The sequence below is a fragment of the Rissa tridactyla genome, chromosome 7 (assembly GCF_028500815.1).
Source record: "Rissa tridactyla isolate bRisTri1 chromosome 7, bRisTri1.patW.cur.20221130, whole genome shotgun sequence".
In the NCBI taxonomy this organism is placed as follows: Eukaryota; Metazoa; Chordata; class Aves; order Charadriiformes; family Laridae; genus Rissa; species Rissa tridactyla.
The window spans coordinates 51,354,786-51,380,559 of NC_071472.1; the positions used below are offsets into that span (position 1 = coordinate 51,354,786).

At 54.3% G+C, this 25,774-nt stretch overlaps 2 protein-coding genes across 9 annotated transcripts in view; both read right to left on the bottom strand.

Moving 5' to 3' along the window:
- Positions 1-784: 784 nt before the first annotated feature.
- Positions 785-3,612, bottom strand: LOC128912588 (pinopsin). The gene is made up of 5 exons (XM_054208792.1): positions 3,264-3,612; positions 2,494-2,676; positions 1,826-1,971; positions 1,376-1,615; positions 785-928 (listed from the first exon to the last, which is right to left on the bottom strand). The coding sequence occupies exons 1-5, from the start codon at positions 3,610-3,612 to the stop codon at positions 785-787; spliced, it is 1,062 nt and encodes a 353-aa protein (XP_054064767.1).
- Positions 3,613-6,550: 2,938 nt separating this feature from the next.
- The window catches only part of DOC2B (double C2 domain beta), a 50,249-nt gene continuing 31,025 nt past the window's right edge, over positions 6,551-25,774 (bottom strand). For 7 of the 8 annotated variants that reach the window (XM_054209657.1, XM_054209659.1, XM_054209658.1 and 4 more), the window contains 7 exons: positions 22,747-22,821; positions 19,938-20,047; positions 11,278-11,404; positions 10,945-11,102; positions 8,702-8,783; positions 8,366-8,462; positions 6,551-7,686 (listed from right to left, as the gene is read on the bottom strand). In XM_054209657.1, coding sequence (XP_054065632.1) covers positions 7,550-7,686; positions 8,366-8,462; positions 8,702-8,783; positions 10,945-11,102; positions 11,278-11,404; positions 19,938-20,047; positions 22,747-22,821 — 786 coding nt within the window. In that variant the 3' untranslated portion in view covers positions 6,551-7,549. The remainder of the gene's footprint in view (positions 7,687-8,365; positions 8,463-8,701; positions 8,784-10,944; positions 11,103-11,277; positions 11,405-19,937; positions 20,048-22,746; positions 22,822-25,774) is intronic. The other variant, XR_008467791.1, reaches the window with a different exon arrangement.

The window sequence follows — 25,774 nt, forward strand, 5'->3', positions numbered from 1 at the left end:
TGTCCTCAGGGGCCACGGGGCCTGTTCCAGCCTGGGAAATCAGTGGATTTAAGGCCTTTCCTTATTGCCTTAAATATAAATAAAATACATAACTTTGTGTCTTTTAACTGCTTTTTTTTCTTGCTATCTGTATATAGAGACAAAGTGCCGGCTGTGGTAGTGGGAGTTGCAGTGTTTTCTGTCGAACCCTCTGTCAGCTGGTGAAACAGATGCGTGTGAACTTGTCAGTGTTTATTAATATTTATTAACGCAGTCGGCACTTAAACGTACCTGCTGGTTTTTTGCCCGTTTCACAGCGTGACCTGGCCCACCTCAGCGCCGCGGGGCGACGCAGAGGGGACTCGGTCTGTCTGGGGATGGTGAACGTGTGGCTGCGTCCCACGGCCGCTTTGCAGGCGGTGTCACGGCCGAGCGCGTTCAGCCTGACGCCGGAGCCCAACAGAGACTTGGGATGTTTTACACTGAGGAAAAATTACTCTTTATTTTATTTTTTGTTCTTAAAAGACTCCGGATCCCCCGAGGCTGGAAGGGAGGGGTGTTTCCTTAGGAGAGTGCAATAAAAGTTTGTGTTTTATCTTGTGATCGGGTGGCTCCTCTCCCGTGAGGAGACAAGGCCAGGTCTTTCTGGGGAGCAGCGTGGGGATTCCTGGGGACCCTGAGAGCCCCCCGTGGCCGAGGGGAGCCCCCGTGGTGCCGGGCGCTTCTCTCTGCCCGTGTTGAGCACGGCTGTGAGGGACGGGCTGAGCCTGAAGCCGGCGTGGGTGCCGTCAGGATGCGGCCGGGGTCAGATGGGGTGGGATGTTGTCACCTTGTTCCGCAGCCCGTCTGCAGCCATGCCTGCACGGGCACCGGGGGCAGCCGGAGCAGTTCTTCCCGTCCCCCGGGGACAGTGACCGCAGCACACCATCTTCAGCAGGCAGCTCTGAAACTGGGCAGGGAAGGGCAGAAAGCTGGTGTCCGCCTCAAGACGCGACGGCAGCAGCTGAGGAGCGGACGCTCGTTATGTTTTTGAGTGAGATCTGTATCAATTCCCAGCCCAACTCTTTGCAGGCCCTGACAGTTTATTGGCAATAAAAGTTTCATTCTGTTTGCTTTGTGCGTTCGATGAGCAGTTTGTGATTGAAAATTAAGTTGCCTGGCCCTATAAAATTACGGAAGCAGAAAATGAGCTCTTGTTTGGGCACAGACGCTGGTCCCTCCCTTTCCATTTTATTCCCCAAAACCTTGCTGCTTATAGAGCAGCTCCCGGATCGAGCCTGTGTCTACGCTTCCAGATAGGATAGATGGTTCCTCCACATTTTATGAGGCCATTAAGTCGTTATCCAGAAGCCCCAGTGAAGCTGTGGTTCCGTTGGCTAATGGCTTTTTCTCTCACCTGTTTGTTCATGAAGACGTAGATGATGGGATTGTAAACCGTGGCAGTCTTGGAGAAGTAGGAGGGCAGGGATGCGAGAGCCGGCTGGATGGCGATGTCTTTGTTGGTGGCCACCACCAGGGCAAACGTGGTGTAGGGCAGCCAGCAGATGAGGAAGGCCACCACCATCGTGATCACCATGCGCGTCACCTCCCGCTCCGCCTGCTGTGTCGTGTCCGATTCCCGCTGCTGCGCCGCAGCCTGTGGGGAGTTTTGACAAGAGAAATGCCTGCTGAACAGCTTCCAACAGCATCTCCAGCCCTTTGCTACCCTGACATCAGCGCCAGGAGCTGTCAGCTCCATCGACTGTCACCAGAACCTGCCGTGAGACTCTTGATCCTGATGGAGATGTGCCTTGCCAGTGTTTTGTGAGCGGAAACCGATTATCTCACCTGTACTCGCCGTACTTACCGCTCGCAGGGTCACCAGCAGGTTGGTGTAGGAGAAGAGAATCAGGCTGAGGGGCATCACGAAGCAGGTGACAAACAAGGCCAAGATGTAGCTGTTGTTGTTGCTGCCACCGGTGTACCAGTTGGGCCCACAAGAGGTTCTCAGACCTGGAACAAATAAGTTTTGAAACAAGCCTAAAACCATCCTGGGCTTGGATAGAGGCTCCGTAACAAGCTCCAAAATAGCAAATGCCAGCGCTGCCCCCTCTTAGTGACACTGCCCCAGAACCTCTCATTTCTCCATCCCCAATGACCAGGAGATCAGCCACCACAGTTGCTGGCTGGCCGGCTCCCCTGTGGAGGCGGGTGATGGGTCGTGGTGTGCACCATTACACCAAGTCTCTAGATCAGCAGATCTGGGCTGGGTGGGTGCTGCGTGCTGCTCGGTGGGCCCCGGCAGCCAGAGCAGCTCACGGCTCTGAAGTGCCTCAGAAAAGACTGGCTGCAGCGTGTTGTGCAGTGGGTAACTTCTGAAGGACAACCTCCGAGAGAGGACTATTGACTGAGCAAGCAGGAGGTGCTAACTTCTTAAATGCCAGAATAGAGACTCTCCAACTACACTCCACTTGAAAACGATACGCGAGAAGCAGCTGTGGAGTTGAGCTTGTGTGCGAAGCCCATCTCCCCTACCTTCGGGCACGTAGCTGCTCCAGCCCAGCAGCGGTGGGGTCGTCCAGAGCAGTGACCAGCTCCACGTGAAGGCGCAGCCCCCGACGGCGTGCCGGTGCTGGAACCGAAAGTCTCCCAGGGGTCTGCAGACCACAACGTACCGCTCGAAGGCCAGGATGGCCAGGGACCACAGCCCCACGATGCCTGGTGGGGGAGGAGGGTTTGTGTCCTGGGAACAGGCTCTGCCGCCCACGCTGGGACACGGCAGGTAGTGATTACGAGCTGTTGAAGTAAGTATTGCTGTAATAAGATGTCAGATGTTTTTCTTGTGGCAGGGAGAGCTGTGAGGACATTTGGCCCTAAAAATGAAGGTGGCAATGGGGTGTCTGTGACAAATCGTGGTCACAACCACAGTTTCTCTGCTGGAGTGTCCTCGACAAAAGGTTCTGAGCAGTGCTTCATGGTTCTGGTGCGCACAAAAACATCCGTGTGCTGACCCAGCCGCCAGCACCCACAAAGCACACCCTGAGTGAGGACTCCCGATGCGCCCAAGTGACATTTCCCTCCCTATGAAGACCAAGACAGAGTGTGTGGTGACCTGGCACAGCCAAACACCCGCTTGACCCTTCCCTGGGCTAGAGAATAGCTGAAGACCACGAGCTTCACATCATGTGTGGAAGCGTTGCCTTCAGGAGGAGCAGCAAGCTGAGGAAACATTCCCCAAAGCTTCTTTGCTAAGTGCAATGGCACCAGCCAAAGACCAAGATGGGTCTCGAGGCTTGCGTCCTTACCTGTCAGGGAGACCATGAAGCCCTCCAGCTCACACATCTGTTTGCCAAACACGAAGAAGCCGTTGATATTGTTGGAGAAGCTGACGGAGCTGCCGCAGAGCGTCACCAGCAGGTCGGCCACGGCCAGGTTCACCAGGATGTAGTTCAGGGGCGACCGGAGCTTCTTGTACCTGACGGAAACCACGATGACCAAGCCATTCACAACGGAGGCGGAGACCACAACGATGCCCATCAGCACGGCCACCGACAGGTACATGCCCCGCGGGGCTTGGTGGGGCCACTGGGGGCCATCGAAAGGCCCTGGGGTCCCGTTACGTGGGGGCTCCTGCGAGCTGTTGGCGGGGTACATCGGCTGCTTCGGGAGCACCTGTGCCGGTGGAGCCGCTGCAGGTGACCCTCCCCAAAAGCAAAGCCTCTTTATAAAGCAGAAGGGGCTGACGCACCCCGGGGGAGCTTTGCATTAAAATACCTTAAGCTTTTTTTTTTAATCTGAAGACTTTGTACTCCCGCCCTCCCTTTTTTATAATCAGCTCTTTATTCCAGAGGGGATAAAGAGTGACTTAAAAAAAAACCCACCACAACTGACGACTGAGCAGTGCATCATTAATTGAGTAAATAGGTTGGTTTTTTTACCTTGTGCTGCCCAGCTGCCTTCCCCCGTAAGCGGGACCCTCCCAGCCGCCGTGCCCAGACCGGCCGGTCGTTCCCGTGGGATCTCTGGGCTGCGGGTGCTCCCGTCCCATCGACCTGCGCTGGGAGCGCAGGAGCCGAACCCCCGGAGCACGGGGAGCCCCGGGGGGTGCGGGGTGTGGGGCGCGGGAGAGCAGTCAGAAAGGAGCAAAGACCAGTCCCCCCGGCCACGCTGGGCTCCAGGGGTGGCCAGCGCCAAACGCCACGGGCTGGCCCCGGTCTGGTTCAGCTGCACCGGCTGTAAATCTACTCAGTAAATATGTATTGAATATATTAATGTTATTAATATAGGAATTAATATATATTTATGAATTATTGTATTATAATAATATCAAAATATAAAATATAACATAAGCTATATAAAAGATCTAGTTTATATATTAATATTATATTTCATGTTCTATATTATATATTATAATATATATGATATATAAATTAAAAATATAGTTTATGTATTTATAATATATATAAAAATGAATATGTGTGTATATTCATACATGGGTGTGTGCTGAGAGAACACGCAAGAAAGTGTGAGAGAGCACGCTAACTCTAACTATATATAATACAATATATACTACATACATGATATGTAGCATATACTTACGTAATATGTTAAAAAAGCATTTTATACAGCTATTTATGTGTATTAAATTATACGGAAGTAATACATATAAACATATGCAAAGTATATATATTTAAAGTAGGCAATATGTAACACATTATGTTATATATGTTATATATATTATATGTTATATAACATATACATTCTATACTATAAAGAGTGCCTGCATATGTACATGCTTTAATATGTGTGTGCCTATAAATATAAAATGGCACGGAGACATGCCAAGCTTTTATTTTTAAAAATAGATAATCAGACACCGCATGTAATTAATTAACTCATTCATACACACACACACATGTGCGCATGTGTATATATGTATATACAATGTGTGCATGGGTATATATGTTTGTATCGGTGTAGGGGGCTATACGTATGTAAGAAGAGAGTGTGTGTGTGTGTCCATATCCGTGTCGCTGAGGGAAGCTCCCTTTGGGCTGTACTTGTGCATATTTGGGCCGAGTGTCAGGGCAGCGCAGCATCTGCCCCTGTAACACGGGCAGGGGCCATCTGCAGGTTTTTAATTTCACCGCCAGAGTCCAGGAGGAGGAGGAGGAGGTGGGGGGGGTGACAACGAAGGGCAAGGTGGGTGCCACCACCATCAGGGTTCCCACGGGCCATGGCAGCCTCCAAGGAGATGTCGCCTTCAGCCGGTTGCTCCCTGACTGCATATTAACCTCCGACAACACCCGTCCAATCAATCCAGAACTAGATTGAAAACTAGACTGGAGCAGCCGCGGGGGCGGCGGCACCTCAGCTCCCTCCCACCCAGGGGGTGTCTTTGCCCCTTTGCCTCCGAGAGGGCCATCACAGCGGCCGAAAGGGCAAAAATCCGTGTCGCAAACACCTTTCTGCTACTGACGAGCACCTCAAGTGACGTGAAGTTAATGGAAACTTCAGAGATTTTTATTTTTTTTTTTTTTAACTCCCTCTTGACTGATCTCCTTCTCGCCCTCCAGCGCTCACGGCCCATGCACCCTCTCAGCACGCTGGGGCGGTGGAGCCGGGTCCCCGGTGAGAGCGGGGTACGCCCAGGCCATGCTGTTACAAGGGGTTTTTTTGGTGGGTTTTTTGTTTTTTGTTTTTGTTTTTTTTCCAGCAGCAAGAGACGGGTGAGGGGAGCCCAGGGCCACGCAGCACCCAACGCTCTGGTTTGAAACCACCTCGCGCTCCCCGAGCCCTCGCCGGGCCCCAGCTCTTCATCTGACATCTCTGGGTGCTCCACCGAGACGTGCTGCGATGCGCCGAGCTCCTGGGCCCACGGGCCCAACCTGGGGAGACTCAAAAGCTGCACCACCAGCATCCACTTCTTTCTTTTTTCTTTTTTTTCTTTTTTCCCCCTCTTTTTATTTCAGGTTCTCGTTATAAATATTAACAAATCTGACAAAAAGTACACAGATAGGTAATACCGAAATACAAAAAAATCTTTCAGGATGCAGGTAAGGACAGGTTCTGCAGCCTTCACATGGTAGCAAAACATCGGTATCAAACATTTCACGAGGCCTGGCATGACGACCACCACTCTGCATGCAGCTGGGACGGGCAGACGGACCGTCCGCTTAGAAAAGACGGGGGGTACAAAGTGAAGGGACCCACGCACGCACACACACACGCGCACACACCGCGTCCCACTCCACCTCGGGCATAAACCAGCTCCGCGGCACGACGGGCTGAAAGAAATGACGGAGCAAAAAAGAACTTTGCAAGAAAAAAAAAGGGGGAGGCACAGCTGACCCGGCACGCGCAGACCCAAACCAGGTTTTAAGGGGCTGGACCAGTATCAGAGAGAGAGGATTACTGGGAACATCCCACTTGACGCGCTGCCGGCATTCCAATAAAATCCACGCGTAGCCGTAGAACGCATTACAAATATTAAGTTATTGAAAAAAGCCCCTATGAACGTTGATTTGTTGGTTTAGGGTGGGTTTTTTTCCCCCTTTCCCCCCCCCCACCCCCATATCGAACGACGTGTTAACACGATCGCAGCGTAAAGCACCTTGGTTGGGTTTTAGGGTAACGGCATGAATTGGAAAAGGAGGAATAAAGGAAAAGTGATAGAAAAATTTAACGGGAATGCCGGAAAAATAGCCTGGGCTGGGTGGTTCCGGGCGGGAAGGCATGGTTTCATTAGGAGAGCGGCTGCTGCAAGGGCAGCGTGAGGTTTCGCTGCCAGTCCCGGGAAGCAGGAACAGCCGGTGGCTTCGCTTCACTTTTTGATTTTGCCCCCTCGATTCTGCAAAGGTGAAGCCACCCGCTCCTGGGGACAGGGAGAGGGAAGCCGTGGTCCGCACATCGCTTTCAGCTTGCTGGCCAACTTCACGCGGGTTATCGGAGAAGGACGAGCACAACATTTCTGGAAGAAAAGCAAAGAGTCTTCCTAGGTTACCGGGGGACACAATCATTCCAACGGAGGAGCTTTAAATGCATAAAAGACTGTTTAGGCCCAAACCACAGAGACTGACAAACCACCAGAAATATGGCACAATCGCCTCGAGAAAATAGTCCCAGGTTTTAGTGACGCCTTTTGCTCATATTAGATACACGGACGGAGACGACTGATGCATTCATTTTTGCCACTGAATTGCAAGGCAGCGAGAAGGTAATTCAGTATAGCAAAGAGTTAGGAGAGGAGTCGGAACCGCAGTGCATGCAGGCGTGTGGTGCCCGTGTGCGTGCACGCGCACACGCGTGTGTGTGTGTCTGTGCATGCCCGTGAGTGTGTGTGAGAGTGTGTCAGGGTGCAAAGAGGCATTTTGGACAAGCCTTTAGGGGACGGGACCTGCTGAGCAGAGCAAACCGCCGCTGCCGTCTTCCCTGGGCAGGGTTTCCCTGCAGCCGGGCCGTGGCGCGGGGTGTCCCGCACTCCCGACTGCCCCGGTACCACGATCCCCCGGATCCAAAGCCGTATACGAGACAAGTCCAAAGGCGGTGGGCGGCAGAGCTGTGCCCGCCCGGGGAGTGGCTCCCGTGGCGCTCAATCGCTGAGGACGGCCCCCGGCAGCTCGTTCGTTAGCGTGTGCCAGCGCTCGATTTTCTTGTCCTTGTTTTTCAAGCAGTCAAACCAGTGCTTCAGCCGCTCGCCTTTGGCATTGATTCCTAACACGACTCCACCTTGAGAGAGAGACAGCGAGAGGGAGAGGTGGAGGTGAGCATCAGCCCTGCGAGGGACGCCGAGGGATGCTGAGGGATGCCAGGGGGCAGAGGACAGAGTCAGGTCATGCAGCTGCTCTCACAGCATCCGATGCCACAACCTGGCGTGACACAGGGGCAATCACAGCCCGGCTTCCCCGGCCCCTCACGGCTGCGGTCTGGGACCTGCCCCGGGCAGCTCGTTCGTGTGCCAAGGGCCGGATGCTCACTGCAGTTGCAGCGGCTGTCACAGATACCGGGCACTCGTTAGTAATCAATCAGTGACCAGTAACAAAATCACAAGAAGCCTAGAGAGCCAACAGAGATAAATGAAACCTCCCCGTTAAACCTGTTTTTTATTCAGAAGAAAAGATCTGAAAGCCGAAGGGGAGAGGGAGACGGGTCTTCTCCCTGCTTGGGTGCTCCTTGCGTGGGGGATGTCTGAATGGAGGAGCAGCGGGGCGGCTGCGGGAGAGGAGCCTCAGGGGCAGGAGAGGGATAAAAGCAGAACAGAAACCCAGCAAGGAGGAATGTGGGGATGGAGAACAAACCCGGAGGCTGCAGAAACGCAGAAGAGCAGCAGAGAAAAAAAAGAAGAGGCACAGAAGGTGAAGATAAAAAAAAAAGAGACCAAGGAGACCTTCCGGAGTGCCCCACTCACCTATGAAATCGTTTGATTTCCCAATATCGTAGTCCCACACTGTGACTTCCAAGGTCTTTTTCGCCAGGTCGCCATGCTTTATCTCGTAGCAAAACTCCTGTTGGGGAACAGAGACAAGAGTCAGGACAAACCTGTGCTGGGTTCAGTGCAGGACCCCTGGGCCGGGGCTGGGGCTGTCCATCCTCCTCCCCGGGCTACTGCCCTTTGCCACCCACAGGGAACTCAACCTCAGTCCCTCACCTAATGACTAAGGTTGGGAGGGTTGGTTTTTTTGCCTTTTAAGTCCAAGGACTGAGTAAAGCCCCCAGGAGAGAACCACAACCGGTGAAAACCCACCTCATTGAACTCGGGGTTCAGCGTCTTCTTCTTCACTGCCGTCTTATGCTTTGATTTCTTGTCCTCATCTGGTTTCAAGTAACTGCAACGAAACCGATGCAGCACGGTCACACGGAGCGAGGAAGGCAGGTCGGGCTGCCCAGGTCCCCTCCTGCAGCCTGGGCATGGGTGGGGGCACCCACGGGACCAGCTCCTGAGCGGAGGCAGGGTGAGATGGGTGGCTGAGCCCCCTCCTCCCCTCCCCTGCCAAAATGCCAGAGGTGGCTGGAAGGCAGCAGCGTTTCCCCACCTTAGCACAAGAGGAGTCGCTGGCTGTCATCAGGGAGTAGGATTATCCCATCTCCAGTCCCTAGGGGACACTGGCACCGCACACATGCTCCCAGCTCCCGAAATCAAACACTCTCAGCCCAGAACCAGTCCAGAGTTGGGACCGTGCGAGCGGTCCGCTCACCCAGAGCCTCGCAGGACACAGCACGCACACGCGGGTGTGTAACGGGGAGCAGGAGCAAGTGCAGCGGCTGCAGCTTCGTGCACCACTGTTTCCTCCAGATATTTTGCAGTGTGGCTGCAGGGCCAGAGAGCAACCGAGATGAATCTGGGCCAGGCCAAAGTCAGTCCGTCGTCATTTCGTGTTGGTGCTGCTCCTTTAAATATCGGTTCTGCTTCCTCGTTACACTTTCCAGAGCTTGCTCATAATTAAAAAATTAGGCCTTGTACTGAGAAGCATCACTTGTCTATCTGCTCTGATTCGAGCCCTGCAGATACAATCTACTGCAGATAGCACCGGGGGCACCTACAAACTGACTGCGTACAACAACACGAATTATGTTACTTCAGGGACTAAGCCTCTGATGAGCATTTAAAAAAACAAGAGAGGATTTTTATGCAAACACCTCCACTCCTGAAGAACGATTAAATAGGAAGGCGAAACTGTGCTGCCAGTAAACGCCATCACTGTCCCCCCCCGGCAGGATTTATCCTGGTGGCTCTGCCTTAACAAGTACCATCCCTGCAAGTGCCAAAGTTTGGGTCAGCACACTGGGGACAGGGAGGCGGGATGGGCACAGGGGGGGCTGCTGCCCCTTCCTGACCACGTCCCCTGCTTTGCAGAGAGTGAGTTTGAAAAATGCCATCCACCCAAAAATGGGCTGTGGCGATGCAGGGCCCTGCGCCAGCCCGGCTCTGCGTCAGCAAACCACCGCCTTCCTCAGCGTCCTTTAATAGCCCCCGGATGACACCAGCTTCCCTGAATCACTTGGGTGAGGCCAAGTCGAGCAGCCCATTACAGTCATTTTAACGGCTTTTCATTATTTTTTTTTAATACTGCTGCTATTTTTCAAAAGGAAGGCACTCCCAGTCATTTACATTGGAAAGGGTCAGCGGGACCTGTAAATGTGCCCTCGGCTCTGTTAACCAGGCCCCGGAGCCACGGGCTGAGATTAAAGTGCTGTCTGACCTAATTACACTCACATTGTAATTAGAGCTTTTCTAAAGCACGGGGTGGTGGCCCCACTGATGGGCTGGGAACCTCCTCTCCCTGGGGGACGCGGGGAAGAGGGCGATTAATTGCCCATCCCTGGGTGAGGGGGATGCCTGCGCCCCAATGGCACAGTCCAGGGAGCCAGACCTGTCCCAGCAGCCAGCCCCATCCCGGCAGAGATGGGGCAGGCTCCCAGAGTGAAAAGGCTGAGGCTGTCACTGGGAGAGAAAGCAAAGGCGCCCACAGAGGCTGAGCAGGGACCAGGAGCATCGGGCACAGGCACTGTCCTGCTTGGGAATGCCCATTATCCCCTGCCCCACCACCCGCCGGGCTGGGGCCATGCCATCAGCAAAACCCAACCGTGCCTGTCTGCTTTGGGTCACCAATTCTGTCCCCAGGGCCGTATCCCTGCCACAGACCCTCTCCCAGGCAAGGGCAGTGCCAGCAGGCAGCGCCAAGCCTGCCAGCGGGGCACCACGGCCACCCAGCTGCTGCGGTACCGATGGGGACAATGTGCTGCCCCGGAGCAGAGTGGGCACGGCCACACGCCATGGGACAGATCCCACACCCATGTTACTTTAAAGGGCTGTGAAATAATTGCCGGGGAATAATGCGCTCCAGCTGAATGCAAGCTGCTGCCCTCATTTGCATCGCCTAATGAGATCAATTAATTCCCACTGCAGGGACAGGCAAGAAGGGACAGCACGGCTTCACGGAGGGCTGGCAGCGGCAGCGTCTCGCCCGGCCATGGAGCAGCACTCACGTTTTGACGTAGGGGTCGGAGTAGCCGTTGGCGTCCATGGCGGCCAGGTGGGCGCAGCGGATGATGCCCACAAGCAGCCCCTGCTTCTGCGAGCTGTACTTGAGGGAGATGAGGATCCGGCCGCGCTCCTCCAGCGACTTGTCCTCTGTTTTATCTATCTGGGGGAGGGAAAGCACGCGGTCCAGGGGCTGCTCCGGGACACAGCCGTGGCGGACACCCGCCTCCCCATCCCCAATCACGTTTGAGGAGTCAAAGTACCCCACGTGCCACAGGGAGAAACTGCTGTATCTGCAGGCCCAGGGTGGGAGACGCCGCTCTGAACCCCCCACTCACCGGCAGCTGCTTCTCCAGGCAGATGTTGAAGTTTTTGGTCTGGTTGGGCTTCAGTTTCTTCAGCGGGATCCGCGTCTCCCCAATGAACTCGTTGTGGCGGAACTTGTCCTCATCACAGACCGAGATCCTGCAATGAGCACGGGGTGAGTGAGGCCATCGGGGAGAGGGGAGGCGATGGCAGGAGAGAAAGGGCTGCCCCATTGCACTGCAGGTGTCCCCAGCGAGGGGATGACTTTGAGGCCACCGGTCCCCAGGCCAGAGACCGGGCACCTCCTTTGCAGGCAGCCGGAGGCCATCAATCTGCTGCTACAACCCAGCAAGGACAGTTCATGATGTCTAAATGTGACACCCGGTATCTTGGTCTGCTTTACCTCTGCAGCCGAGACTGGAGGCTGCTGGGATGGAGGATGGTCCAGGTCTGGGGAAGCAGAGGGATGCAGGAAGAGGAGGCTGTGCTACACCACGTCTCCCAGCTCCATCACACAGCTGCCCACATGGAGCTACCTGCATGCCCTGGCTGGCCCCCACAGCCACCACGGCCATCCCTCCTGCTCAGACCCCCTCCTGGCCAGGGCTCCTGCACCCCTCGGGACGGCTGTCACCCTGCTGGGGACTGGGCTCCCTCCAGGGAGATGCTCATGAACCCTGAACATCACAACCCTGTGGTGCCGCAGTCGCTGTGTCTAAACACATGCCCCAGCCCAGGAAAGGTTGGAAAAGCAACCTGGGGCCTCAAGCACCCTGACGGTGCTTCCATTAAAACATCAAAGTTGTCAGTGACTAAAGCAAAGCTATTCTGAGCTGCCGCCAGCCCAGCTGCATCCTGCCCGGCTGAGGCGGCCCTTCCTAAACCTGCTCTCGGACAGCATGGCCGGGAGAAGCGTGCCGCCCCGCAGGGCTCCCTGCCTCCCCATCCAAGGAGCTTGGGCACTTTTCCGAGTGTGGCAGCTCTCAGGGTGTCCCCTGGTGCTGCAGACATGGTTACCCAGTCTGGGACATGGAGGAGGTCCTCCACCTCCTCTCCCACCACGCAGATGAGACCAGGAGGGATTTGCAGACACAGCCTGCAAAAAGCATCACACCTCGGCCAAGCGAAGCTCACCCAGCCCCCTGGGGGTCCTGTGCAGAGTCCGGTCCTGGGACGCACCCCGTGACGACAGCCTGCATCCGAGGGCAGTGACGGGGATGCTGAGCGAAGGCTGTTTTCCGTGCGAAAGCTATAAATGCCTTTCCCTGAGCTGGCAGCTAATGAGTCATTTCTCTGCTGCTTCCCAGCCCGCTCTGGGCGTCAGGAGAGACGACAGAAGAGCAAAGTTAGCGCTTGCAGGGAACCTCCGCTCGCAGCTCCCGAAATCCCAGAGAGGGGCCCATGAGGGTGGTGGCTGCCTTGAGAGGGACCAGCTGTCCCCCAACAGCGCTGCCTGGTGCTAGAGACAGGGAAAGCCGGACTGTCCCCCTCCAAAAGGAGCATCCTGCATCCCGCACCCCAACGAGAGCCACGCAGGGACCGGTTGGGCTCGTCATCCATAAAGGAAAGGTGTTTCCCTTACATTCCCTTCTCTCCTTTCTCCCCTTTTTTAAAAGTTTCCTACAGTGTCATCTTGTTCTTTTGCTGACTGATTTTCTCTCTCTTTCGCCCACTCCTGTTAGTGCCCATTTCTCACAGGTGACACCTCTGCCTCCAGAACCCCGCTCCGCCTTGCCTGGTTTTGACAAACAGGACCTCTTCAGAAGGGGGTAAAAGTAGTTAAAGATAAATAGTGCCCTGTGAACCTGCACCAGAGTAACTAATTGCACACCACACCTCTGGCCTGGACGGTTTATCCGTGGATGGTTTATCAGTTGACAGTTTATCTGTGGATAGTTTATCCATGGATGGTTTGACGACCCTCATGCTCACAAGTGAACAACAAGGCGGTGAGGGAGCCACGGGGACGGCTCAGTGGCACAGCGCAAGGACCGCCAGGGCCGGGGAGCAGCTGAGGAAGGGAGTTTGGAAAAAAATCATACAAGCTGGAAGACGGGGAATGCTGCTCTCCAGAAAACCATAGCTGGATGCGGCGTTACTATAGATACCCATGGAAAAAACCACCCCACCACAACAGTAAAATCCTCAAAGAGAATCTCAAATGCAAGCAAAATATTTCCTATTTCCTTTCCTCCTCTCGCCTCTCTTTTAAAGAACAAAACCGAAAAAGGAGCAGCAGCAGCAGCTCCAGACAAGAAGTGGCACTTGCCAGGCGTGCACAACCCCACACCCAGCTGGCCAAAGCTCTGGGGAGGGAAAGCGAGCACAGAGCAGGGAAAGCTGGGCTGAGGAGGAGCGGAGCGGGGCCCTCAGGAGGAGCTGACAGCCAGGGGTCTATTTTTACACCTGGCAATTGCAGAGCGGTGCCGTCTCCTGCACGCGCGGGGGAAGGCAGGGTTTAGTGATGGTTTTACCTCTTAAGAACATGAGTAACAAGATCTTCCCCCGACAACATCTAGATGTGCCCCAGAAGCACAACAACATACTGGATGCAACATCCCACTTGCTGTGAAGCCCCAGAGCCATCTGGGACAGACGGAAGCCCCGGAAGGAAACGGCTGGAAAACTTCCATGGTGGCGGTGGGGCTGCCCAGGATGCCCCAGCGTGGCACTGCCACCGGGTCCACAAGCCCCAGCCTGCCGCAGTATGCATGTCCCCTTTGTCCCATGGGACCGACAGTGCCCCGGGCAGACCCGCAGCTGCTGCGTGATGGAGGCAGCCCAGCCTGGCACAGTGCTGGAGCCATGGCCATCCTTGTCCCCGACGACGTCCCAGGCTAATTAAAATGTTTATACAGAACCCAGTGCCCTGGGAGGCACGAGACCTGGGAACTGCTGCTGTCTCTGAGCAGCACGATGGAGCCGGGGACACCTCCACGTCTCTCCCAGCCCCACTTTCCCTCTGGCACCTCTGACCGCCTGTCAAGTGGGTCCCCACATTTTGTGCCCATCTGTGTGTGATGACCAGAGGTGGTTCAGGCGCAGAGTTTGTGTCAGCCCTCCCAGTCCCTTGGACTCAGCCCCCGACTCCCAGTCCCTCTGGCTGGCTGTGGTTCATCTTCACTGGGATGGTATTTTTAACTCGGGCAGGCTGGCAGTGCACCAGCCCCATAAGTGAAGGCGGCGAGCGTGAGTCAGATGAGCAGGCAGCTCCGGCCCCAGCCCTCCCCTTGGAAACAGGCGTAATGCAATTACACCAGCTCGAATTTTATTACGAGAAATCGATGTGATGGAATTTTTATGCCTTGGGTTAGAATATCAGCTCCATGACAAACAGCAAGAGCCGCCTCTGGCGGCCACGTTCACCTGCCACCCCGAGCCCTTTACTCCAGCAACATCCCTCCCTCGTCTCTCTTTATTAAACCCAATCGCTCGAGCTCAGCTTTTGATTTGACAACTTCCACTGAGGGGTCCTGATCTTTAAGTTAAGGGCTGTGAAAACCACCTTGGAAGAAAACGAAGCAGCAAGTGAACAATCACTGCTCATTAAACTTATTCTCCCTCCTACTCAGCCCGGGCTCCTGGGTTACAGTCCTGACTCACCGCACAGCTCAAGCAACCCCGCTCCGCTGACTCACGACTTCTGCTCGCACACACGTTCCTCTGGCCTCTTCCCCATCATGGAAAGGAGAGAACGGGGGTCAACGAGGACCCTTTTCCACAACGCGCATGCACGTAATAGGCAGCGGAGCTTGAAGACGGATCTCCTGTATCTAAGATCCCTCATGGTCCCTAAAGCAACTTGGGAGGCTCTCGACGGAGGAGCAGACACGCAGGTGATGCCTGCTTGGCTTAAGGACACGCAATGCCTGGCAAGGAGAGAAAACAGAAAAAGGCGGCGTCTGCGACTGTCCAGCTCTCCTAAAACCAAAAGGAGGATTCAGTGCTCAGCTCCATCACCAAATGCCTCAAAGTCTGAGCATGGAAAACACAGTAAAAGTTAGATGAAATTATGAGTGTGCCTGCAGGGCCAGAGCAACCTCATTCGACGCTTCTGGAGTAAAGCAATTTGGGACCCCAAATCTCTAAGTGCCTGCAGTACGCCTATTAGACCTGATCAAATACTATTTTCTGAATAATATATTTAATGAGTCATGATGTTTGTCAAACACATGATTAAACAAAGAATTCCTGGCATTCGTGGGCTAGCTGAGTATCATATGAATAATGCATCACTTCGCCAATATATCTGGATATGAATAATTGTATTCAATATCTGGCTGGCTCTGATATTTATTATGAATACAATCTATTTATTGCCTATTACATGTATTATTTAAATGTAGGCGATTGTATTCTGCTTATTTCAATTTCCCCTGCAGCATTTCTCTGCCTCCCCCCATCATGTCCTCTGGCTTCCCACCGCCGGAGACGGCGGCCGAGCTGCTGTGGCACAGCCACGCTCAGCCTGCAGATGGGGAGCAGCGGTGCCTGCGGACGGGGACTGGGAGCAGGGACTGCAGGGTGGGATTTACCCCTGGTGCTGGCAGGGAACCTGTCCCCAAGCCCAGCAGCTTTCGGGTGGCTCTGAATCTGCCTTCTCTCAGGATGGTGGGTGGTTTCATCGCTATTAAGCCTTGGGCTAGACTCAAGGATATTTAATTCAATGAATGGATGAGACCTTTCAAGATCCTCCCACCTGCTGCGTTTCATGAAATCTGAAGTATCTGGTGTTTTTTGAGGGGGTTGATTCATTAACAAAATCCTTCTTGCCAGCGCAATTAGCTGGGCTGCCTTCACCTCTCCTTCTCCCTTGGGGCTGGCCCTGCTTGGGGATGTGAAAACACCAACGGCTCCTAGGGCTCGGGTCCATGACAGCAAAGTCACTCGACCAGCTTGGACAAGGCCACATGGGGATGAGGAGCCGCCTGTCGGGGCACAGCGTGGGGCTGGGGAGCTTGGACAAGAGGGGGTCCATTACTCCGCCCTCCAGGAAGCAGAGGATGCCCCTAGTCCAGACCCTGCAACGACACAAATGCCACTTGTCTCCCCAGGAGGGCTGCAGGCACCAGTAGAGCGCTCTGTGCCAACACCAACCCACCATGCTGGACACGTCCCACCTGGAGCCCAGGTGGGCAGGGAAGATTTTTGTGTGCTTTTCCAGCTTTTCCGCTGCATCACACGCTCTCCAGGCAGCAGGGAGGCGAAGGCTGGCAGCAGCTTTGATCTCTGCCGTTATTTTTACATTAAAGAGACTTTGCAATCATGTTCCCTGTCCCTCCGTGGATCTCAGCACCAAGGAGGCACCCGGGGAACGATCACCTCCCAGACCGAGGGGAGCATCACTCATGCTCTTTCAACTGCCAACAGCTGCCTTGCAAGAGCCTCGCCTGATTAGCGCAAGGAAAGCCACATCCCCGTGGCTTTGATGTCGCTTTTTCCTGGCGGAGAAGGAGATATTTTGCAGAGATGATGGGCGAGCAAAGTGAAGCACTGAAGCCAGGACAGTACATGGCACAGGAGATGCTTCCTGTGAGAAGTGGCACTGGGAGGGTGAAGGGCCATTGCCACTGGAGTTACGGAGAGGCTCATAGAGGAGAAACAGCTCAACCCACACCAAAATAAAAAATCCTCGTTGAGCCCCCACAGCCAGAGACCCCAGCCCATCCATCCCTTCTCATATAAACCAAAGATCCCTCCCCAGCTGGTCAGTGAGGACACAATTCAATGGGTATCTAAATGGAGAGGTGCAACACTTCCCAGCCTTGCATCCTTCTATTTGATTAAATAGTGTTTGAAAAGAAGAAAATCCAAGCACGGAATTAAAATAAAAGATGGATTTTTCTACCTTATGGTTGCTTTGCAAGACCGTCTCATCTTATCATCTCATCTAAACCTGCCTCAGGATAAATAAAGTCTCCTTTGCCAATATCTTTATCTGCGAAGACGGAGAAGAGAAAAAAGGGGGCCTGGGAATTTCTCTTAAGGAAAATGAAGAGCACTTGAATTTTAGGCTCTGACTCCTCCATGCAAGATAAGAAATGGAGCCAAAGTGCTCAGAAGCTTTGTTTTAGCAGAGAAATTCCCTGGGCCATAGGCAAGAGTTTGAGTTCCCACCTGAAATTCTGCCAAAGCCCTTGGGCAGAGCAGCTGAGCAGCACCCGAGGGCAGGCCAGGCCCTGCCTCTGCCGTGACCATTTCCAGGCTGAAGCTCGTCATGAGAAATAGCACCCCAAGCAGGAAAAGGTTTGTCCTGCCCGCCAGCACCCAGGGACGGGTGCTGATGAGGTGCCCAAACCTCGCGCCTCATTAGTGGCGGTGGGGCTGGGGGCTCCGGCACTGCCATGCTGTGCTAAAGCCCACAGGACAGAGCCTGCTCCATCTGGATGCAGTGCCAGCCCCCAGCACTATGCTTGGAGGTGAGGTGGGGATTTGTGTGTCCCCCACGGCGCTCCCAGACATCGGCCACCCTCATGGCAATGTCACTATGGGGCTCACCATCTCCCTGGGGACAGGCTCCAGCAAACCCCATCAGCTAGCTGCAAGCGCCGAGTCAGAATTGTGCTTGGATATTCCTCTCCGTACGGAGATCCTTAATTATCACCTAATTCACTGGGGCTGGCTGCTGGCAAAGAGACCTCAGCTGCGAAGTGCAGTGCTCCTGCAGAGCGCTGGAGAGCCTGGCGTGCCCCAGCCTGGGAACCCCCCTGCAAAGAGGCAGCTCCGATGGGCGCGAAGGTGTGAGATGGATGGCTCTGATGGCACAAGGAGATGCCAAACCCCAGGGATGCTGCCCCTGCATGAGCAGAGGAGGCTTCGCAAGGAGTTTCACCCCCTGCAGAGACCCGGCTGGGAACTCACACAGGGTAACCTCTCCGTAGGTGAGCCGGAGGCTTCCCTTGCCTCCCTGGAAAGGCGCCCTTTGAAGCTACTTTGCATAATTGGCCATTAACCGACCTTGCCAGCAATCTCCTGAGCTCCCCGTGGAGCTCCCAAGACAGAAATGCTGTCTCCGTTCAGCTGCATCCCCTCACAGAGCGAGGGGTCCCTGTGCATCACCCCAGGTACGGGGTCTGTGCAGGGTGTTTAGTTTTGGAGGGGGCACGAGGAGCCCCGTGTGCTGAGCCCTGCGGGAGCCCGTGGCCACACGCGGCTCCCCGCGAAGCACCTGCAGCCCCCCGGGCTGGCGGGCAGGAGTGGCGACAGGCCAATGAGGGATTTCTGCAGGAGAAGAGTAAATCCAGCCCAGCCCACGTACACGTTTCTGCATGTCCCCCCTGCCATCGAGCATCCCTGCTGCCTCCTGGAGTGGGGGAGCGCAGCCCTTCCCTGGGGAGAGGCAGCTACCAGGGCCCCAAAAAGGTCGGGGTCAAGCCCTTCTGCTCCCTGGCGCATTTCAGCAAACAACTCAGCTGAACGTCACTCTACAAACTGATTTCCATGCTTGAAGAGGCTGAAAACTTCAAAGCCTGGAGTGAAAAAATAAAAAAAAATACCCAGCAATAATAATAATAATAAACCAGAGGCTTTCTAGCCCGACAAGCCTGCAGCAATTTCAGCATGACTAATATTTTCCATGTGAAATAATAATCCGCGGTGCTAAATTTCTCATCTCTATGCACATTGCAGACAACAGGTGGGCTCTGCCCAAATTCACCTCTGAGCAGGACCTTTTGTAAGGCAGCTTTGCTCTCTCGTCATGGAGAAAGTAATAAACTCCCAGGGTACCCGCAAATAAGGAAGGTCAGATTCCAGCCACGGAGCTCACAAAGCCCCGAGTCCTCGGAGTAGGATGCAAAAACCCTCCTTTGTTTGACAGCAGATATTACAGCAAATCCTCCCGCACATCAGTCCCAGATCAGAGCAGTGATGGAGTGGCCGAGGCTGCCCAGCACCCTGCCCGGGAAGGATCTGTCCGTGGGCTCTGGGTTAGCCCCTGCCCTCACCCAGGCGGGATGATGACGAAGACATGAAAACCTTTGTATTCGCAGGGGTCTGACCCCACACAGCAGCACTTCCAAACCTGTGCAGCCCCACAATGCTGCCCCTGCCCACCTCCAGCCCCACACAGCATCTCCCAGCCCCTGGGAGATGCTGCCAGGAGATGCTGAATACACAGAGACTGAACCGAACCAAACCAAGAGAATAGAATAAATACATACAAACGCTCTTCATTTAGTTTAACAATAATTCACAGATGCCTCCAGCTTTCTTCCAAAAATCTCAGCCTTGAAAGGCACCCAGGGCTTTCCTGGTGAGATTTTCTCAGCAAGACATGACCGCAAAGCCTTAACAGATGCCCATGAGAGCTGGACATGAAGAAGTTAAACCCAAATAACAGCATCTCTGCAGGCAGGAGCCCAGCGAGTGAGTTATGAAGTCAATGACAAAGCAGGACCACGCTCCTCACTGGCTATTCCAGCCCAGGCTCCCTGTAAATCAAGCATCAGTCACCGCGGGGGTGATGGATGTGTGCAGGGCACATACGCACATTATAGGTTTTGGTGGGTAATAACTCTGCTGTGAGCCGCCACCAGGACCGTCCTGTGGGGCTGGGTCCCTGTGAGCCCCCTGGGGAAACATCACTGGGGTGGGGAGAGATGCCTGGGGTGGCCCTGAAGGGATGGGAAGGAACACGCGTCCCCCACCCCGATGGCGGGCTCAGCACCCTGTTCCTCTCCTGGGGTCCTACCGGAGGGTCTTGCGGATCATGTCCTCGTCGGTGATGCCGTAGTAGGTGAGTGTCTCATTCCAGGTGGGGTTCAGCGTGTTGCGCAGCGTTTTGGTTCTCAGCTTATTCGCCTGAAAAAGCAAAGGAGGCGGCGGTCAGTGGGACCCAGCCCCAGGTGATCGTTTAGGCACCGATGGGCAGAGAGGGGAGAGAAAAGGAAGCACAGTTTGGAGATGAAGGGGCAATGGATGCTGTCGCCCTTCTGCCCCAGCACCGTAACCCGGCCGGTCCTCGATGGGGTCGCCCAAATCCACCCTGGCCACAGTGATAACCAGAGGGGCAGAGACACGGTGACTCACTGGCTCATTTGCAAAGCAATCCAACCCTGCATCCCGCATCCTGGAAACAGCCAGCAAAATGGGAACCTTGGCAGAGCGCAGCGAGAGGACGGGGGTTTCATTTATGCAGCAGGAGAGCGAGAGAGAAAGAGAGGGAAAAAATGTCTTTTCAGGTTCATTAAAAGATACCAATTTGCTGTTCTGGCTCTTTATTTGCATTCCCGCTCCCAGCACAGCTCCCGTTCCTGCCTGACTCAAAATAACTTCCTTGATACGCATTTTGTTAGCACTGGCAACTCTTTCCAGAGCCACAGCTCTGCAGAGCAGGACAGGGACAGCAGGGCTGTCATTGCCGCTTCTGTCCCCTGCATGGATGGGGCATCCTGGCACACATCCACCCCCCGGGTCAGGGGACATTAACCTTCTCACCCGTTTCGGCTGGGGACAGGAGAGCAGAAGCAAAGGGCTGCAGGCTTCAGAGGGGGCTTCTCCATCAACCCCCCAGCCCAGGATAGCCTGACAGAGCAGCAATTTTCCCTCTAATTCCCTCTAATTAGGTGTAAAGCCACAGCCACCACTAGGTGTAAGGAACTCTCAGGAAATCAATACATCAAAGTTGTCTCATGCATCTTTATGGGAAGCTGCTACCTTCACCATCTTTGGTTCACCAGCCCTGAGCTAGAGGCGAGCGGGATGTGAAGCATGGGGTGAAGAAAAGAGCTTATGCTTGCAGATAAGAGAGGGTCACCTTGTGGGCACGTCCTTTCCCCACTAAACAACCCCAAACACGCAACCTCTTCCAGATCGACTAGACATGGCCACTGGCCGGAGGACCTGCTGGTGCAGCGGAGCCATCAAGGGACCACGGCGCAGCATCTCACTCCCAACGCTTTCTGCAAAGCAGCTGCTTGCTCTGGGTGTGATCGCTTGGAGATAGAGAAAGCCTCTGTATTTTGTGCTGTGTTATCATTTAGCTTCCCAAAGCCATTTCTGCCTCTGAAATGAACCCGGGCCCCGTGCAGTGCTGCAGAGGCTGGGCGAGGAGCTGCGAAATGCTGAGCGCCAGGTTAGCAGGAGGATACCCCTGGAGCAAGGCGTGATGCTCCAGGAGCTGACCGGGATGCAGGGGCAGGGACTCAATTAAGCATCAGCATCTAAAGCCCTGCAACACCAATCGTTTTCCATGTCACTCAGGCAGGAGTTTGTTTGCAGCGCAGGAAAAGGCGCCAGGTGGGCTGTGCAGGGGCAGCCAGCGCTGCGGCTCCCGGGCACCGGCCTCGCCGAGTTGATCCCTTCTCCCATTTGGAATGACTTAGCAGTGAGTAACCAGCTCACGTGGAGATCTCTGCATGAGGCAAATGAATCCCAGCCTGCCTCCCATGGCTCTGACACAGGTGTCTGAGAGCCAAGACTGGGGCAGAAACACCCGAGGGACTTGGGGATCGTCCTGCTGTTGGAACAATCGTGCAGAAACACCCAGCCCAGGACACATCCGCGATCCCCCTACCTCTGCTCACCTCTCCCAGAGCAGATTCGTGCAGTGCCATTTGGAAACAAGGCACGGAGACAGAGCAACCGCAGAGGCAGAGGGACGCGGGGACAAGGAGAGGGTCCCCCGCGGTGGCTCCTGCCTTGTGCAGTCTGCAGCTCCTGCGCTACCCTCGGCTCACAGCTTCCCTCCCGCCTCTCTAGTCTCCATCACCTCCAGCAGAAATGCTAATCAATGCATTTGCAAAACATGGAAATGACAGATAATATCGCTGATGAAAGCGCTCCTGGCTCTCCTATTTCCAGCAGAACTTGAAATGTGGTTAAAAACTCCCTCTACCGCCCTGAACATTATGAATTAATTCAACTGAACCGTAACAAGTAAATATACCTCCCCCAAAAAGGTCTTCCCTTTAGTGTAAAATAAGAGTGCAATTAATATTCATAACACATACATTTAGCATTTAAATTCAACATCCCCATCAGTTACAGTAAGCTCTCACTACACATCAATATCTTTAATTACTCTTCTCTCCAGCAAGCGCTGAACCTAAGTAGATGGAAATATTTCCCTTACGATTTATACTCTGCTTTGTTATGATCCGAGGGGTTTTAAATGCAAAAGAAAAAGGGGAAAAAAAAAAAAAAAAAAAAAAGAGCTGGTTTGTTTATAGCTCCAAATCTTTTCACCCGGTGGTTCCCAGGGGTTTCTGGAGTGCAGCGTTCGCACCCCCTGCTCCCAGTCAGGGCTGGCACCTGGCTCCCAGGCAGTGGTTTATCGGAAAGGCACTTGCTACTGTTGCAAGGATGTTTTTAGCCCCAATACCTACCTCCTGCTGCCACTCCGTCCTGCTCACCTGAGTGAAAGCCGGGCAGGAGACTCAAGGTCTGGCTGGAGCAACCAGCAGCCCCTGGTGAAGAGCTGTTCCCGGGGAACCTCCCGGGCCTGGTTTCAAAGGGAAAGGTGCAGCCCCAGGAAGGGAAGAAGCAAAAAGGTGTCTCACCTTACTGGCTCCGGGAAGCAAGTGCAATTTGACATATGGATCAGCCAAACCATTATGGTCCATCGGCTTCAGGCCCTGGAGAGGAAACAGCAAAAAGCAGGAGTTAGGACGACGAGATGCTGGGAAGCAGGGTGGCTTCACTGAGCCCATCTACTGATGCCCGTTTCCCTGGGATGTTGTCGGTCCATGGATTAATTGCACAGTTTCCCCAGGACTGGGGAAGGAGGAGAGTATGGTCGGTGCAGGATCCGGGCTGTGCAGCAAAAGCTGAGCGCGCTCAGTGTTCAAACGCCGTCTGCAGCTTGTGCCGAGGAGGAGCTGCGGGACGGCTTCTCAGCCGCACTTGGCATCGGCCGCAAAGCACCTCTCCGCTCTTCCAGCAGCTGACTCTGACACCCTGATCACAATTAATTTGGGGGTTAAGTAAATCAGCGCAGTGATTTTCAAGGTTTAAAATTACAGGGTTTTGTCATTTAATAATTGCTTATGAGCAAACATACACCTCTGCTGTTGTGGTGTTACTTTTAAGCGCTCCCAGAGGGTGTGATAGCACCAACCTACTCTTGGTTATTAAGGCACAGCTGAAGGAAGAACAGCTTTCAGGCCAGCGGGAGGCTGTCGCCAGCCGACTCCCATCATGTTTGCAGGGAAATTGGGGGGTACCGGACCACAAACGCAAGGAAACGCTGCAGCCATTCCTGATGGATTTTCTACGAGACCCACACAGCTCTTAAAGGATGATATGGATCATGTTTGTTATAGCGATGCTCTGGAGTTGATCCTGCTTCAGGCAGAGGGAGGAGACAAACCTGCTCTTCTTCTAAACAACCAGCGGGCTGAAAATTATCCAAGGGTGATGCACAAACCCAGCCCAAAGCCATAACTGCACAGACTGCATGGAAACAAACTCCACGGGGTAGGGAAGCAGCACAGGAGCACGAAAAATAGAGCCTAATTTTTACCAGTCCTAAGTGGAAATGATAATGGCTACAGCACGAAAGTCCTTGGATGATTTCCAGCCTGGCTGAGGGATCCCTGCAGGAGTTATTTCTAGGCTGTCTGAAGGCAATCCTCCGCCTGGATCCGAGGAGGGTTTCTCTGCAGAGGTACCCATCAAACCCCAGCTCCAACCCAGGCATGGAAACCAGACTGGGTGATGCTAAAGACTCGTCATGCCCTTTGTGTGACGAGCAGAGTATTCAGTGCCCGGGATTAATGAGCGTGTGCAGCTGCCAGGGATCCACCTGGCAGGAAAGCACTCCTACGGGCTGCTGGTGGAAAGGCTGCATGCAATGAAAAAATGTAACGATCGAGGCCTGGATTTGGGCAAATCAAATAGGCAAATGCTGGGGTAAATCGCTTCCATACTTTACGTGTATGAAATAACGCACCCAGCACCAAGGCAGCCCCTCGGGATGCCCCCGTCCCACCCCTCCCTGATTTGCACCACTCGGTCAAGGGTCTGAGCTGCTCCTGACCTTGGTGAGGGCTCTGCTTTGGAGACGAGCGTGCGGCCCTGGGGCAAAGGAGACCAAATGGTGCCCGGCAAAGAGGATTTTTCTTCTAAATCAGAGCCAATAGGATAAAAATATCAGCAGTGAATGCAGGCTAAATGGCTCTGCTTTAACTGCAGTGCCTCACAGGTGATGCCCCTGGCCCAACAGAAGAGGAAGGCAGCAGATAGGGAGGACGGGAGGAAGGTGGTGGTATCGGCTGCGGCTCTGTAGGCAGAAAGGACAGCAAGGGACTGGGTTGGTCCCCAGGCTCCAGAGGGGACGCGGCCAGGCACACAAACTGCTCTCAGCTCAGCAAAGCGAAGGCTCCCCACAGCCTCCATGGCAGAGGTGACCCACCTGCCCGATGCTGCGCGGCAAATGAGATCAGAAGCAAGCAAGCAAATTCCCATGAAAATGGATGGAGAAAGACAGGCAGCTCTGTAATTCACCCATCAATTCAGTTCGATTAAATTACCTTCTGAGGAGGCTATTAAAAGCTTTTTTAATAGATGTGCTATGGAAGATGGAGTGACAGGAGCCTGGAAAATGGCTCCTAATGTCATGTCTACCTCCCTCCCATGTCACTCGATATGAGTTTGGCTGAAGGCTGAATTTAACATGAGAGCAGCCCCGATGACTCTGCCCCACAAAGGTGCTCCCGCGGGAGCTCACTCCTCCCAGGGATCCGCAGGGTGACCGGCGCTTCCCCTACACAGAGGGACCTCCAGCCTAAAGCTGAGGCGAGACACAGAGGACGATGGCAGGGGCTCCCATTGGTTTCACCCAGTGCAGCCCTGGCTCCAACCTGTCCTCCTGCCGGGACCAATTTACGGTGCTGTGCATCACAGCATGGGCAATGGAGCTGAGACTGAGTTTCATCTTTTCCCTTCCTCTACCCGACACCAACATCCCTGCTGCAATCCTACGGAGACTGGCAGCACCACTGCATCCCAGCCACTGCCAGCTGCTCTCCGTGCCAGTGACATTTAGCTAATCAATAGGATTTAATTACGAGTTGGGCTAATCGGGCTGCCGATTAACGCCACGCTAGAGGCATACAGAAATCACAGGAGACAGATTCGTTCCATCATTCGCCCAACGATGAGCTGCCTGCCCGGTGAGCAGGCTCCCTGCTTCCCAAAAACCAGCCTGGACACCTCTTCCCAGGCCAAGGCACCCCCTTCCAAAATGAGGCAAACTCTGTGCTTCCACCCTGCCGGCCCAGAGGAGACACACAGCTTCAAGATGGGAATTTCCCTGCAGTGATAAATGTTTTATGAGTAAATCCATAAGTAATGCTGAGTACAGACCTGCAGCACTCTGCTTCGGTTGGAAGCAGGGGGAGCATCCAAATGCTCAGCGGGGTGTAAACTCCTGGGTGTTTTCTAGCTGCAGCTGCAGCCAGCGGTGCAGGGAGAGCAGCCCCGGTATGCTCGCATGGGCAACATCTGCCCTGCGTGGCCCGCCTGGGGCCAGGGAGCTGTTGCCTGCACCGCTGCCTGCACGGCCACCTGAGGCCCTCTCCCTCCCGA